At 42.9% G+C, this 16,181-nt stretch overlaps 2 protein-coding genes across 2 annotated transcripts; both read left to right on the forward strand.

Annotated features, from left to right (window-relative positions):
- Positions 1 to 497: 497 nt before the first annotated feature.
- Positions 498 to 4,358, forward strand: LOC120309686 (semaphorin-3E-like; the record flags this gene model as incomplete). The annotated part of the gene is made up of 3 exons (XM_039347180.1): positions 498 to 689; positions 1,959 to 2,098; positions 3,218 to 4,358. Coding segments are annotated over 3 exons (788 nt in total), but the record flags the coding sequence as incomplete, so codon positions are not given.
- Positions 4,359 to 10,434: 6,076 nt separating this feature from the next.
- On the forward strand, positions 10,435 to 15,878 carry LOC120309691. The gene is made up of 9 exons (XM_039347189.1): positions 10,435 to 10,448; positions 10,870 to 11,042; positions 11,232 to 11,381; positions 11,538 to 11,710; positions 11,926 to 12,042; positions 12,317 to 12,418; positions 12,846 to 12,927; positions 13,597 to 14,444; positions 14,563 to 15,878. The coding sequence occupies exons 1-6, from the start codon at positions 10,435 to 10,437 to the stop codon at positions 12,407 to 12,409; spliced, it is 720 nt and encodes a 239-aa protein (XP_039203123.1). The 3' UTR covers positions 12,410 to 12,418; positions 12,846 to 12,927; positions 13,597 to 14,444; positions 14,563 to 15,878.
- The last annotated feature ends 303 nt before the right edge of the window (positions 15,879 to 16,181 follow it).

Below are 16,181 nucleotides of genomic sequence, written 5' to 3' on the forward strand. Positions count from 1 at the left end.
GGGGAAAGGGAGAGGTTTCCAAGCTGAGCCATGCTGACTCAGGAATTCTGGGAGTTTATTTATTTATTTATTTATTTATGAGTCTTATATACCGCTTTAAGTGCAAGCACTCTCTAAGCGGTATACACCAGTAAGCAATGTATATATATATATATATATATATATTTTCATTGCCCCCGACAATCTGGGTCCTCATTTTACCTACCCCGGAAGGATGGAAGGCTGAGTCAACCCTGAGCCGGTGAGATTTGAACCGCTGACCTGCTGAACACAGTCAGCTAAAGTGGCCTGCAGTACTGCACCCTAACTGCTGCGCCACCTCGGCTCATAAGTTGAAGTCCACGAGTCATAAAAGAGCCAAGGTTGCCTACCCCCGTACTAGACGATGGTAAGATTATGGCCTCAGCGTGGTGTGTAATTCACTGAGTTGTACCCAGATAACTCTGATACATCCCCATATTATCTCTTGGAGTGAAGCTTCCTTGGTCACCTCTAAGGGGACACAGCCTGTTTCCATCCCGCTGACTTTGAAAACATCCGTTTCCTGATAGAGGCTTCTGCCTTTTGCAGTCACAACCATGAGTTTTCAGCTGCTTGCGAATTGTTTTTCATTTTGCTCAGACGCTTCCGTAGACAAGATATCCGTCATGGAAATGCAGCTCAGCAGTGCTTCGGCCAGCCATTGCTAGGTAATTATTACTATTTTTTTTTCTGCAGGAAAGATCGTGCAGCTGGGAGTTTGCAACAGGCTGAGGGCTGCCCTAAGCGGGTGAATGCAGTCCTAGGTCGGATCAGCAGAGGGAGGGTATCAAGATCATGTGAAGTCTTTTGGGTGGATCAGAGGAGGCAGGCGGATTTTATAATAATAATAATAAAGTTGGAAGGGACCTTGGAGGTCATCAAGTCCAACCCCCTGCTCAGGCAGGAAACCTTACACCATTTCAGACAAAAGTCTGTCCAGTCTCTTCTTAAAAACTTTTAGTGTTGGAGCATTCACCCTTCTGGAGGCAGGTTGTTCCATTGGTTACTTGTTCTCACTGTCAGGAAGTTTCTCCTTAGTTCTAGGTTGCTTCTCTCCTTGACTAGTTTCCATCTGTTGCTTCTTGTCCTGCCTTCAGGAGCTTTGGAGAATAGCTTGACTCCCTCTTCTCTGGGGCAGCCCCTGAGATATTGGAACACTGCTATCTTGTCCCCCCTCGTCCTTCTCTTCATTAAACTAGACATATCCAATTCCAGCAACCTTTCCTTATATGCTTTAGCCTCCAGTCCCTTAATCATCTTTGTTGCTCTTCTCTGTACTCTTTCTAGAGTCCCAGCATCTTTTTTACATCGTGGTGACCAAAACTGGATGCCGTATTCCAAGTGTAGCCTTACCAAGGCATTGTAAAGTGGTATTAATACTTGACGTGATCTTGAGTATATCCCTCTGTTAATGCAGCCCAGCACTGTGTTGGCTTTTTTGGCAGGTGCAGCACCCTGCTGGTGGCAGCTGCAGCACCCTGCTGGAACCACTTACTGTAATTGGGGTACATTTCCTACTTTGTGTTCGAATCTCAGGCAGGGGAAACCAAGGCCTCATCTTACATTATTGCATGGAGAAGCCGTACACATCGTAACTTGGCTCCAGTTCAGATGTTATGTGTGCAGGGTCGGGTGAGAGGGCAGGGCTTTGTCTGTTGATAGGATTTTCTGTTAATTCTGCGATCGGAGGTAAGCGTGGCAAAGCAGATGTGCGGATGTGCTCACTGTTTACATAAGAAAACCAGCGGAATATTTTCTATATTGGTGACCGCTCCAAAAGTAGGCCGTAGGGGGAAGGTCCTCCCTGTTGAATGCTCGGTTGCTACCCGATAAAAGAGACTTTCTATTTTTGCACATTAAAAGCAAACATCAGTTTCTCTTTAGAAGTCGGTAGGGCAAGTGATGCGTGTCTGATGCGTGTCTCCCGCCGTCTGCAGGAGATGCCTTGGGCAAGACAGAGGAACGGCTGGCGTACGGCATAGAGCACAACAGCACTCTCCTGGAGTGTATCCCCAGGACCTTGCAAGCCAAAGTGATCTGGTTTGTGCAGAGAGCTCACGAAGCCCGGAAAGAAGAGGTACTTGGGATTACCGTTGCCCTGGCCCTGCTCTTGATTTCCTGGGGTTTTTCTAAGGCTGTGCAGATCACCTGGTGTCAAAGGGCAACGTGTGATTTGGAGGTACAGGGGTAGAGGTGCAGAGGGCGCCTGTCTTCCTGAGGGTTCTAGCTGGGAGATCCAGCGGCTTCAGGTGTTCCCAACAGGTGCTGCTCCTGTGCTCCCCAGTCTCATTTTGCCCTTTGAAACGGAACCTAACTCCTTCTATGCCTCCCCCCCCCCCGTCACTACGTTCAGTGTTTTGTCAGGTTCAGCTCAGAAAGAGTCATGGCTGGAAGACACACCCACACACAGAGACCATCAAGCACTGCTTCTATTTCATGAAATATTGTTATCGAAGAAGCATTGCGTACGTTCCCTTAGTCCCGCGGAGTTTGTGATGACGCCTTTCACACTTCCACTAATATTCTTCCCCAAATAGTTTTAGCATTGTTCAGCATAGCTAATTGAACATAAACAGCAACATACGTATGACAGATTCTGAATGGAACAAAGTTCATTCAAGTCCTCAGCCATTCTGGAGAATTGGTGCTGCTGAGTCCCAGATCTGCTGTGATTACTTTAAACAAGGAAGTTAAATTCTTTTTCTTTTTTTCCATGTTAAGGGCAACTTCTAGACCAGGGGTGTCAAACTCGCAATGTCACGTGTCGCGACATATCGCAACTTTTTTTTCCATTGCCGGCAGTGGGGTGGGTGCAGGTTCGCCATGATGCATCCGGTCCACAGGCCGGCAGTTTGACACCGCTATTCTAGACCAAAAGGGTATTCAGAAAAGAACTATAAATAAATCAGTAAAACTAGTCATGCCTTCAGAAACTTAACTTTGGGGTACATTGTGCTTCAAGTTATTTGAATTTAACACTCCTGCATCTTATTCAAAATTTTCTAAATTTTACTGATACGTTTATTAGACTCTTCCCCTAAACCCAGTTCAGTTACACATGTGTGCAATTGTATTAGAAATGTAAATATATTTCTCACTTTAGTCATTTATTGCTAGTCAATCTTAGTTTCATCAGTCTGATTTTTTTTGTAACCTTCCAATGGATGAAACAGTTTCCTCTTTGACTTGCACACAGGTAAAGGCTGATGAGAGGATTCTTAAAATGGACATTGGCCTGTTGTTTTTAAGACTGCACCGAATGGATGCTGGAACGTATTTTTGCCAGACAGTGGAACACAGCATCGTTCACACAGTGAGAAAAATCACCCTGGAAGTCGTGGAAGAGGAACGCGTAGACTACATGTTCAACAGGGACTACGAAGAGGATCTAGCTCAGAAAATGCCCTGCCCTGCACAGAGCGGCATCTCCCATGGATCAAGGCCGTGGTACAAGGAGTTCCTGCAACTGATAGGCTACAGCAATTTTCAAAGAGTGGAGGAATATTGTGAAAAAGTGTGGTGCACAGATAAGAAGAGGAAAAAGCTGAAAATGACTCCATCTAAGTGGAAGTACGCCAATCCACAAGAAAAAAAGGCACGTATCAAATCAGAGCATTACCGAGTTCCCAGGCACACCCAAGCTGGCTCCTGATGGGGGAGAACCCAATATATCATGCAGCCCCCTCCCACCACCCAAAATAAATCCATTCAGGAGACCTTTGTGGTGTTTGGACCCAACAAAAGGGGACGTTGAGACTGGAAATAAGCTAAAATGCTTTTAGTAAGTTATATACTTGATGTCTATTTAGATGCATTTTTTTAAAAAAAGAAACCTACTTAATTGTTGAATTTTAACTGTATCATTATGAATCCAGCTTCAATTGAAAGACAATCTGACAATCTTCATATTCAGCATTTAGTCCAATTAATCATGGACAGGCTTGCACTGTATATTTTACTGTATTTGGGGGTATTTAAGTGAGTTCAGAATGCTGATGTTTTGAAAAGCAAAGCAACCAGTAAATTGTATCGTTTGTTTGTTTTTTTTATTTCAAACATAGCTAAAATTGATTTTCACATAGCCTATCCCATAGCCTCTTTCTAAATTCTAGGAAATTTTCCAGTTTTCACTTAGGAAAAAAAGCATGTTTCTAATTCTTGCTTGGTTTGCATATATGAAGGCATAGGAGAATTGGGGAGTGGAGAAAAAGGTGATCATAAATTAAGGTGACCAACTTTTTTGCAATGAAAAGGAGGACACAAATAAATTGAAGAAAAAAATATCGTAAATAAAAGAAACATTTTATTCATTGCAACAATAATACAGACAACTTGCATGTGCAAAGTTTGCCAGCTGGGTGTTTTGGCGCGCTCAGCAGCAATTCTTAATTGGCTTTCGAAAGCCAATAGTAGGAGTAGCACAGCTTATGCAAAATTTGGAAAAAAAAAACATTAAAAAGGTGCCCAAACGCCGTTCTGAGCGTTCTATGAGAAAGAAAAAAAAGCCCTGCAAATTAGTCTTCAAATATCAAAAAACAGGACATGCAGGAGGACACTTTTCGAGGGAGGACAGAACTCACAAAAGGAGGACTGTCCTCCCTAAAGGAGGACGGTTGGTCACCTTACATAAATAAAAGCTGAAAAAGCAAAATTATTTGAGCGATGCAGCGGAGCATATCTGCAGAAGCAACAAAAGAAGGTGTCTTTGTTGCAATTAACACATTAACAGGCGCAAAACATTACTGTATAATTTTCCTGAACTGAGCCCAACTATTTCAGTTATAGCTTCCGGGGCCCTGTACCAAGACAGGGTAACAGGTGATCCCAGGTTCATCCTGTGAAGATCTTTTAACAACTCTTGGTGCAATGACACAGGCCTACAAAACAGAATTTTAAAATTAGCCATACGTGTGAATATGCTAGGTATATTAAAGAGAAAGTCTTGCCAGTTTTATCATTTCTGAGTGTTGTCCCTTCTGGGTCTGTTCTTACCATAAAGTCCTTCTCATAAATGTAGAAAATTTGTAATAAGCAGAATGCCCATTAGAATGGTTAACATTGGTAAAAGGTTGGAAAATATCAGTAATTTGATATTATTTCCATTTCCTTCTGAACTACAGCCAAGGTAGTTTTTTTTTTCATTTTAAAAGGTTGATATCTACAGTGGGAAACTGCCCTCTATTAACCTAACTTCTTCCCCCCCCACACACAGCAAAAAGGCACATAGCACCCCCGCCCTCTGTGTAGGCACCAGGCTGTACAAAACACTGAACTGGAGACTAGATGTGGATGAGTGGACTTTCCAAACTCCATTAGTAAGTCACATCAAATCTGGTGTCACAACAGATGTCTCCTAACCAACTTGGTGATTTAGAAATACTTTTTTTTTCTCCAATTAATTTGAGTCGTTGGATTGGGGTATCAATGTTTTAAACCGAACTGACTGTTTTAATGAAGCAATATCCCTCATATGCATTTTAAATATCCATATAAACTAAAAATAGACAGGGCTGCACTAATGATGTACATCTCCACCCTGGGCTGGGCTGGGCTGGTGATTTTGCTCCGTGCCTGCAGGTTGTAAGGAAGGGCCTGGATGGGGGAGAGACCGGAGGCAACTCAGCCCTGGCAGAGACAGAAGGGCCTTGTTCTCAGTCACGTCCTGACTGTATTCCTACAGCATGTTCCATGTGGGGCCACCCTTGAAAACCACCCAGAAGCTGCACCTGGTCCAGAATGCAATGGGGGCGGTTCTGGGTGCTCCATATTTCAACCATGTTACACCACTGTGGCAAAGGTTGCTTTGTGGTTGCAATTCAAGATGCAGATTATCTGTGCTCTCCTTAAGGGACTGTGGCCATCCCACTAGATTAGATAGGGTGGGTGCTCTCCAGGTCCTCTCCCCCAAATGGTGTCACCTAATGGGACCCCAGAAGTTTGCCTTCTCTGTAGCCCCCCCTTTTTCCTTTGGAATAAACTCCCACCTGAGGTTTAGGGGGTCCCAGAAGACAGTGAAACTTCTCCCCCCCTCAACATTGGGCTAGGAGAGGGCTGAATCAGGGTTAACAAGTGGAGGGTTTGGGCCTCTTGATGAGAAGGGAGCAATGGGTTATTTATGCTGTTATTTTTCTTGGTTGCTGTGATCACCGTGTGAGATAGGATGCCATGAAAGTTCTTTAAAAGAATAAAACAACAATAAAGCTACGGAACGGATTGTATTCATATTTGTCTGTATCAAACAGCATTTTTCATTTCAAAATAGAAGACCTGCTACAGATAACTCGGTGCCTTTACAACAGAGTGCCCCAAACTAACATATTTTATAGAATAAGAGCAATCTGTGGAACTGATCGTTTTTAGTACATCAGTTGGTTTACATTCACATTTAATCCCTACTTCTTTTTTGACTAATTGCTAAACTGATAGAGGAGAATATTAGTAGCTCAGGTTTGAAATGAAGAGTGCTTGGTTCTCTCTTGAGTTTGGTGGTTTTCTTGCAGATATTTCATTACCCAACTAGGGAACATCATCAGTGCCAATAGGGAGTGGGGTTTGCGCTCCATTCTAATGGCTTGCCCTGTCAGTGTTGGTGAGACTGGCCAATGTTCTTATGCGGTGACCTTGTGCATCAGCATTTCATTAAGGTTATTGGAGAAACGCTGATTTCTCAATGTGAATGGGACCAGTCCCCATTTATTCAGTGGAAATGAAATTGTTCATGAGTAACCTAAGAGCAGGGAATCAAAAGGAAAGCAGATTGACAGTTAATGTGGCTTTCCTACTGAAAGTAATAGAAATAGTTTATGCTTCAGGTATCCAGATGCATATTGTGGAAGCTTTTCTTCCAGGTCAAGGGTAGGCAACCTTGGCTCTTTTATGACTCATGGACTTCAACTCCCAGAATTTCTAGTGTCATGATAAAATGAATTGCACAAAATGGCAAACATGTATGTTCTTTATATCTCTCATTACCTGGGAATTCTGGAATATTATCATCAGAATCTTTTTATGTGTAAATAATTTCAAATTACTTTAAATATACCAATGCACCACCTAGCTGATGGAATCATCACAATACACATTTAAAATACATTATTTTAAGAAAGCACTTGCATTTATAAACTTGGTTTCAGACTAGTACCTATTGAAACAGGTATTTTAATAAAAGGGCAATGCAGAACCAGAACAGAATGGCATTACAAAGAAAGCCAAGAGACTTGCACTGTTTTTTTTCTTGGAAAATGTTGCCAACATTTGTGTTTTAACAATCAGGCACTATTGCTAGCATTTCACTTTATACTTTGTAACTGAGTTCTGTAATACCAAACATTCCTGAACTAAAATAATCTGGTTTATTTAAACCTTCAGTCATATATACATATATATACCCAAGGTCATCAAAAGCAGGTGTTTGATGGAGATGTGGACCGTTCCCATAACACAGAGAAAGGATGTGATTGAGCAATATGAACACATGGTAGGTGACGATTATGAAAAGCTATTGTTAACTAACCAGATTTTCGTGTGGGAAAACTAGAGTTGATTTTGATTCTTCACTGCCGGTATGTGTATTCAATAAAAATTATCTCTTACAGCACCTCAAGACCGTGGAGTTTCTTCAATATTGAATTAGCCAGCCGGACAGTTGACGTAATGCTTCTGATGGGCTCCTCAAGGCCCGGGCAGGATTCGGGTACTTTTATGATAAATAAATTAGATGCAAATCAATCTGTGTCTATATGTGATTATGAAAAGAGTCTGAAACATTTTTGACACCAGAGTGCTGAACCATTTGTGGGTTTTAAAGCCAATATCTTGTCTGGGATCTTCTCTAGCCTGCCAAACCCTTTGCTCCTTTCCCAGCTCAACTTTTGAGCTGAGGCCTGCCCTTGTCCTTTAACTAGTATGTGGTCAACTGCCAAGGCTAGCAAGAGAAACAAGGCCTAAAAAGGAGCCATCTTTGAAATGGTGGATGAACTCAGGCTGAGAGGGAATAGTCCAGGACCCCAGCAGCAAAGAAGAAAAGGCCTCATCAGGGGCGCGCGAAAGCTGAGGCCGAGAGAAAGAGACTCAAGGTTGATTTGGTTAAAAAATGAGGCAAAGGAGCTTAAAACAGAGTTAAAGGAGGAAGGGGATAAATCAGCCCCTTGGATTCGGAAGGGCTTGGCAGGAACATCGAAACAAAAGAATCAGCCGAGGAAAGGCTTGACTCCTCTGGGCTCAGGGCCTGCCCAGACCGCTTGCTGAGGGGCCGATGCTCTGTGGAAAAACCAGCTTGATGTGGCAAAAGCTCAGAAAAATTCAATTGGATCTGGCCAAGATGCAGGATCAGGGTAAAAGAAATGTGGAGAATTAGAGGAACCAGGGAAAAAGCAGAAACAGCTACTTTAATGAATGTCTTATCTAAGGCTGAACAATTGCCAGAATTAAAGCTTTCAGATTAAGGGTGTCCATAGGTTCTTCTCTCATAAGGATAATCAAATGCAAAAAATCCAAGAAATACACTAATAAGATTTGTCAGCAGGCAGGTGAAAGAAGCTGCTGGACTAAAAGAAAAATTGGGGTGAAGATAAAGTCCAGGATAGTAATAGAGCCAGTTTAGTGCAGTGGTTCTCAACCTTTTTAATGCCGCGACCCCCAACCGGTCGTAAGTCGAGAACTACTCAACCGGTCGTAAGTCGAGGACTACTCAACTGGTGCAGCACCATTTGCAGAATGGGACTTTTGGCAGGCTCAGCAGGGCAGAGACAGCCTGGACAATTCCTATTGGCTTTTGAAAGCCAATAGAATTAGACTCTATTAGACTCTATTTCAAAAGCCAATAGAATAAAAGGGAGTAGCACAGCTAAGGAAAAGGGGGAAAAAATGGCGGACTGCGTTGTTTGGTGACCCCCGTGAAATGGTTGTTTGACCCCAAATGGGGTCCCGACCCATAGGTTGAGAACCACTGCTCTAGTGGTTAAGGCACCTGGCTGGAAACCAGGAGGCACTGAGTTCAAGTGGTGAGATAAGAAAGCCACTGGGTGACTTTGTTCCAGTCACTCTTTCTTAGCCCTACCCACCTCACAAGGTTGTTGTTATGGGGAAAACAAGAGGAAGGAGGATTAGATATGTTCACATCCTTGAATTATGAAGGAAATAAACCTCCGTTTGGTTATCAATGACAGACACTCGCAGATACAGAACTTTTATTATACATATTAGAAAAGTACATTACATTACTTTTTGACATAATCGCCATTTTAATTGAGGCACTTGTCATAATGTCTTACAAGGTTTGAATTCCTTAGTAGTTGCTCGGCACCAAATCTGGGTGATGGGGGGGGGGGGATCAAAAACATCAGAACGGAAGTGCTTCAAAAGTTCTTGGTGCGTCTATCGGTGTGCGGGCGAGCATTATCGTGAACCAACACCACACCGGAAGTGGTGCCATAGAAAATCCTGCCAAATGTGAAGATGCCAAAGGAGTACTGCTAGTGAAGTTCATGGAGTGTAGTTCAACTATAAGTTCAGAAGTCTACTGTGAAATGTTATGAAAACTCAGATGAACCATTGGTGTTGAAAATCAGCTAAACTGAAGAGGAAGAGATGGAAATGAAAGCTGTCATGATAAGTCTCACATAAGTGTGTGGCTTAATAGGGCTTCAGTACCAAGGGGCAGTCTACCATGGAAGACATAGTCCTCTTGGATAAAAAGGAAATGACTGATACTTTGGCTTTCTGAAAAGAGCAGCATCCCTCAATACTGGAACTTGTCTAAAAGAGAATCTTGTGATTTGATATTCAGCGTCATTAAGCTACAAAATATTTTGTTTGAACAGAATCTGTTCTATAATTATTTTTCTGGTCTGGACTGCTTATGGGGAATATATCTAAATCTAAAAACCCAGGGAGAGAATTATTCTCTCCCTCCCCCCCCCCTTCTCTCTCTATCTCTATCTCTATCTCACTTATCTCTATCTCTTTCTTTCTCTCTCTGTCCTTAACAATACTTTGGAATTCAGAAAAAAAGTTTCTGCATCTAAGCAGAAATAACAAACCCTACACAGAGAGATATTGATACCAAAAGAAACCCAACATCTAATCACAAAGGGAACCGAACTGGAAGCTGACCAGGAGTTGTATAAGGGAGTCTTGCTCAGTCAGCTAGCTCAGTGGAGCTTCCATAAGAAGAGGCAGTCTACAAGCAAAGAGCCATGCCTCTTGAGCCAAAAGATGAGAAATAGGCAGCTTTGGTGCTTTGTTAGTAGGTTGCTAGAGATTTCGGCTGGCATTGGTGTGTGTAGAAAAGGTGGGGAAGGTGAGCTTTGATTGGATCCCAAGGGTGGCCTGTCATCTCCTGGGGATTCTATTCAGTTGATGATGTCATCCATCCAGCTCAACTGCCACTTTCTTTGGGCGATCTGAGTGAAGATGGCTTTCAAGAGGTAAGGAGGTCTCCAGAACGGCTGCTGGGCTCTTCCCCATTGTATAGCCAACTTCTCAGAGGATTGTGAGATTCCAGGGATGGGAACAGTCCTTTGTTGTCCTCTTAAGAAAGGGGGACTGGGGCAAATTTGTTCCAGAGCTCTTTTACCTTTAATTCCTTATTGGCACGAAGAGACTGGGTTGGTTACTCCCCAACTAATCAGGATCACAGGACGTACTTAAGCTCCGAAATAAGGAAAATTGTAAAATATCAAAACTCATGTGGTTGTGGAACACATTCAGTCCTGTAAAACCAAACCAAAGTTAAAAGTGATGAGCTCAACCCAGAAGCGTTGTTTTTCAACTCTGCTTTCTTAAATCCAACGGATTCTGGAAAATAGGCTTCAGTTGTTTCCTTCCATTCCTTTTTCTCTCTTCTAGGGCCTTCTTCAAGTTATTTTCCTGCTTCCGGAGGAAAACAAGGAAGGTGAGCCTTACAGAAGCCGATGCCCCCAGTTCTCCGACCTGCCGACTGGAGGACAGCACCAAGACTCCTGAGCGAAGAAAAGTCGCTTTCGTCGTGGATGTGGAGCTCCAGAAAGTGGAGCAATGTGGTGAGTAGATGCTCAGGGACGGGCTGGGACCTTGAGAAGGAGAGGAAGCAGCTCTTTAGGAGGGGATTCCTCCATGTAGAGATAGACAGGTGGTCCTTGACTTACATCAGTCCATGGAATGACCGTTTCAAGGTACAATAGCACTGAGAAAAATGACATGATCTTTTTTCACACTTACAACCACTGCAGAATCCCCACAGTCACATGATCGAATTCGGACCCTGACTCCTAATTATGACGATAGTAGTATCCCAGGGACTTGTGATCACCGTTTGCAAACTTCTGACAACAAAAATCAATCGGGAAGCAATGATCCAATTAACAACAGTGGCAAGGAAGGTAATAAGATGGGACAAAAGTCAGTTAACAACTGTCTAATAAGGAGAATTGGGTCACAAGGGGAAGAACGCTGCAAAGATGATCCTGGTTTTGGAGGCTTTTCTTCATCTGGGGGAGACCTAAAACTTTGCCGAACACCTGCCTCTCCATTCCCAGATCTCCCCAGAAAGGACACGAGAGAAAAGAAGAAGAAGATTTTCTTCAAGACAAAGGACATCAGAAAAGAAGAAAATACACCACGCCAGGCTTCTTGCTGCAGAAGAGACCGATGGAGGAGCCAGAAGATATGGGAAGAGGTCCATGAGAGGATGCAGAAGACAGACCAACCAGTAGGTACCCCGGGGAATCAGAGGGTCCCGTAGCTCAGCCTTTCTCCCAGGGGGGAATCCCAGTCTCAATGGGGTTCAAAATTTTCCTCGGCATGGAGAGAGACTCAGAAGGGTTTCAACCTTCCCTTCTGAAAGGGAGAACATGGGGGACCCTGGGGGCAAGTTGCCCAACAGCCTCCCCAATTTCACAGCCTGACTCTTTTCTCTTGCAACAGGAGCGCAGTATCCTTGAAGGCCTCTCTTCCATCGCCACTCTGTTTCGGCTGAAGCGGAGGGGGCAAATGGCCGTCCCCGAGCCAAGGAACAAGAACCTCTACGGCCTGGCTGTCTTGGTAAGTCAGAGGGAGGCAGGGGGACATTGGAGGCAAGCAAAGCAGGACGGAGAGACAGGAGCAGTAAATGGAGGGGACAAAAACTACCCCTGGTCTGACAAAATGTGGACTGTGCAAAGGGTCCTTAACCTGGGGCTAACCCTCCTTTGTACTGAGAGGGAAGCTGTAGCAGAAGAACAGGTGAAAAGGGGCTGGGAGAAATAGGAAGGGCTGGGCTGGAGCATCATGGCTGACTTTCCCTTCTCTACTTCTCTCCATTCTTCATTCCTGCCAGGCTCTGATGGAGGACAACCGTTTCAGCAGCTTCACGGCAGGAGTAGCCATAGAGGGAGAGGGCCGCTTTAAAGGCCTGAAGAACGTACCCTAAATTACACAGGTGTGTTTGACCATGAGATTCCCGAGAATAGGAAGTTCTCAACAAAGGTAATTTTTTTGCTCCAACTCCACAGCACTTTGAGAAACACGGCTGGCAATGCTTCTCGTCTGCCTGGAATGAGCTACGCTGCTGTGGAACCCATAATAGTAGGATCAACGTATGTAGAAAAATGAAAACAAGATTGCAAATTTTGGGACCTCCACTGTTTTTGGGACCCCATCCTCATATCAACCTTCTCTCTTAGGAGAAAATGGCAGGGGGGCAAGGGGTTCTTTTGCCTTTCGTTCCACTTGATGGTGGACTAGGGAATCCCTGGACAGGGTGTTTTATAGCTGATGTTTGTATTGATGGGCCCAAGTGAACATGGGGAATGACTCAGCAAGACACTTTGGCAACAATATGATGGCCTTCTTTCTTTCTCTTCCAGCTCACTGAAGTCCAGCGGGCCTTTCCACACTTTCCAGTACAAATTGCGATGGCTGGATATGAGGACAGATTCATCAATGAAGGTAACTTTCTTTTGGAACATTAAGGGGTGTGTGTGTGTGTGTGTGTGTGTGAAGGTATCAGCACATGAAAGGAAGGACAACAGTTCCCCCCCCCCCACGCACCTGGTATCCCAAATGGGGGTTTAAGTACTCCTCAACTTTCAACTGATCATGTAACAATTATTCAACCTTAGGACACAGTGGGGAAAAAGGCACTTGTGACTCATTGTCAAAGCTACAACTGCCGCACCAACCCTGCAGTCCTGTGATCGCATTTTGGCACTTGGCAATCAGTCCACACTTAAGAGCAGTTGCAGTGTATTGCGCTTATGTGTGCATATTTTGCAAAGTTTGTTGTTGTTGTTGTTGCTTTCTGGGCAAAAAAAAAGATGAGAAAACTGATCTTTGGATAATCTGGATTTGGATTCATGACCACATTGTTTACTGTAGGACCACGTGATTCTCTTACCAACTATTATAAAAAGGATCGTAAAATTGGCCAAAATTCTGGACTCAATTATTGTCATAAGTCGAGGAGTACCCTTATCTGGTTTCCAGCAATGTAGCCAAGAGCTTAAATTTCAGCAAATCTGTATCCTTCAGGTGTTCTCATTGTGCTGATAGGCATGCGCTTCCCTTCCATTTGACACCTTCCTTCCTTCATTTGTCTCACCTTTTGTCCCCATGCAGGAGACCTAACAATAGAGGAGCTCTGATGTCTTCATCCCCTGCCGCCCTTGGACACTGAAGGGTGGATGGAAAGGAGCTCCACTCTATCTGAAGGAAAGTCCCTTCGTTTCTCCCATCTAGTATCAATTATTACACCCCATTGTTCTGGAAAAACCACAATACTTACATCAGAAGACAAGACCATGAAGGGCTGGAGAAAACAGGCTTTATTTGTACACAATGGTTCAGAGCATTCGCATGACAAATTCTGAACCTTGGGCTACTTCCAGGGAATAATTCTTATAGTATTAGCCTCCCATGCCTTAGCCTTAGGGTGGCTCTTATCTACCTTTGACACACTAAAACAGAGAAGTTTATATCTTAAAGCTACATAAGGGAAAAGGAGAAGTTCACACAAACGGTTGTCTTACCACACCTCTCTACACGGGTAATATCTTACACCATCTGTGACTTTCAGTTGACACTTCTTGTAAAATGGTTTCTACATAGCATGAACACCTCTTTACAATAATGACACACAGGTTATATTATTTTAGGTTACACTACACATCCAAGCTTAATATTATCTATTACTTAAAACAGCATCCAGCATTCCTATTAAGATATATATTTTTATGAACTTTTTCCTGACCACCTCACTATTGTTATATTTGCTCTGTTCTACTCTTCTGAACTTAAAATACAGTAAATTCTGAAATTTCTGCTTTCAGGTTCTTGGACCGCCTCATCCCTTCAAGAACGGATCTCTCAGCTACTGAAGGCCACCACTGATTTTGGAAGATCGCGAGGAGGCTACTCGTGTTGTGGAGCAGATACAAACTCTCATCTGTTTTTGTGTGCTGCAGCAGGTGGGTGATGTGGAGGGTTGGACTAAGGAATGGGTCACTTTCTGCAAATGTGGCCTTTTCCTCTCTCGAGTATAGGATTCAAGTGGTTTTTTGCAATGTGGTTTTTCCCTCTTCTTAGGATGTTGGGACAGCAATCAACGCGGCGCCTGGAACTCACCTATTTTCTTCGACTGTTGCCAACTGGGCTGTCCTCTCTCCAGGCTGGAGGAACCATGAAAGAGCCTGCGATTCCACAGGCCCCACTGACGGATGGACTAAGAGATTTCATAGGAAAGCGTCAGCCCTTCCAGCTAATGTTTCTGGCATCTATCTGATATATATATATCCCCATTTAGATGGCACCCATTTAAGAGAAACACGAGATAAAGAAAATAGAAATTCAGCAAAAAGGGCTACACAAACAGCATCTTGCAAGTCTTAAACTACAAACTTCCTACTACTACTTTTTGCTACTGGATCCATTAAGGCGGCTGCTTCCTACGTTTGTTTCTCCGACCTTTTCAGTTACTGGGGGCTCCTCCTGACACATCCCATTACCCTAATTTAGGTTACAATAGGATGTCCTTTTCCAGCACAACTTCTCATTTCAGACTGATATTCTTCTAATGCGCTTCTGTACAGTATGAGGAATGGGATGAGTCATGTACTTTTACTATTTTATCAAAATCTAATATGGTGAACTACAAGGAAAATGAAAATAATGGGAAAGGAAAGGAAGAAAAGAGAAAGAAAAAAGGGAAAAAGAGAAGAACAGAGAAGAAGAGAAAAGCATTGAGTTACATCTTCTTTTGGAGCAGTAGAATAAGCAATAAGTTACAACCTCAACTTTTTATGTCACAAAATAATATAGATAAGGTGCCAATGGGTGAAAGCAATCCATATATCAGAGCAAGCAAAGATTATTATTGATGGATTCTTAACTAACCCATGTCAAATCCAAAAGGGTGCGAGGCCAGGAAGCCCCTTATCTGCCCTGCTATTTTAATCAGGGTTGGAAGTTTTCATAAGGATATTAAGCAACATGAGGAAATCACAAGTATAAATCTTAAAAAGGAAGTTTATACATTCATTTGCTGATGAGTTATTTATCCAGAAAAAACACTATAGAATATTTGAGAAAGAAACTAAATGACTTTGGAGCTTTAGTCGCCTATAAAATAAATCAACAGAAAAGAACAATGTTAGTTAAGAATATGGTTTCTCAGGACTATGAAATACAAAATAAAAAGTCAGGTTTTAAGTTGGAGAAAAAGGTGGAATACCTGGTTTTACATGGACAACAAAATGCAGAATTGTTTCTAAATGATGTTGAGCCTTTTTGTCAAAAAATCTAATATGAAGAAGCAGAAAGAAAATAAAAATAATGGGAAAAGAAGGGAAGAAAAGAGAAAGAGGAAAAAGTGTAGGAAAAAGGGGGAAAGCAAAGCGAGAAGAGTGGAGAGGAGTGAAGAGAAGAGGAGAGGAGAGGAGAGGAGGAGAGGAGAGGAGAGAAGAGAAGAGAAGAGAAGAGAAGAGAAGAGAAGAGAAGAGAAGAGAAGAGAAGAGAAGAGAAGAGAAGAGAAGAGAAGAGAAGAGAAGAGAAGAGAAGCACTGAATTACAACTTCTTTAGGAGCATTAGAATAAGCAACAACATACAACCTCAACTTTTTATTTCACAAAATAATATATACTAGGGGCCAAAACAGTTTATAAAATGGGTCAAAGCAATTCATACATCAGAGCAACTAAAGATTATT

The sequence above is a fragment of the Crotalus tigris genome, unplaced genomic scaffold (assembly GCF_016545835.1).
Source record: "Crotalus tigris isolate CLP2741 ecotype Arizona unplaced genomic scaffold, ASM1654583v1 scf7180000018054.62985, whole genome shotgun sequence".
Taxonomy (NCBI): domain Eukaryota; kingdom Metazoa; phylum Chordata; class Lepidosauria; order Squamata; family Viperidae; genus Crotalus; species Crotalus tigris.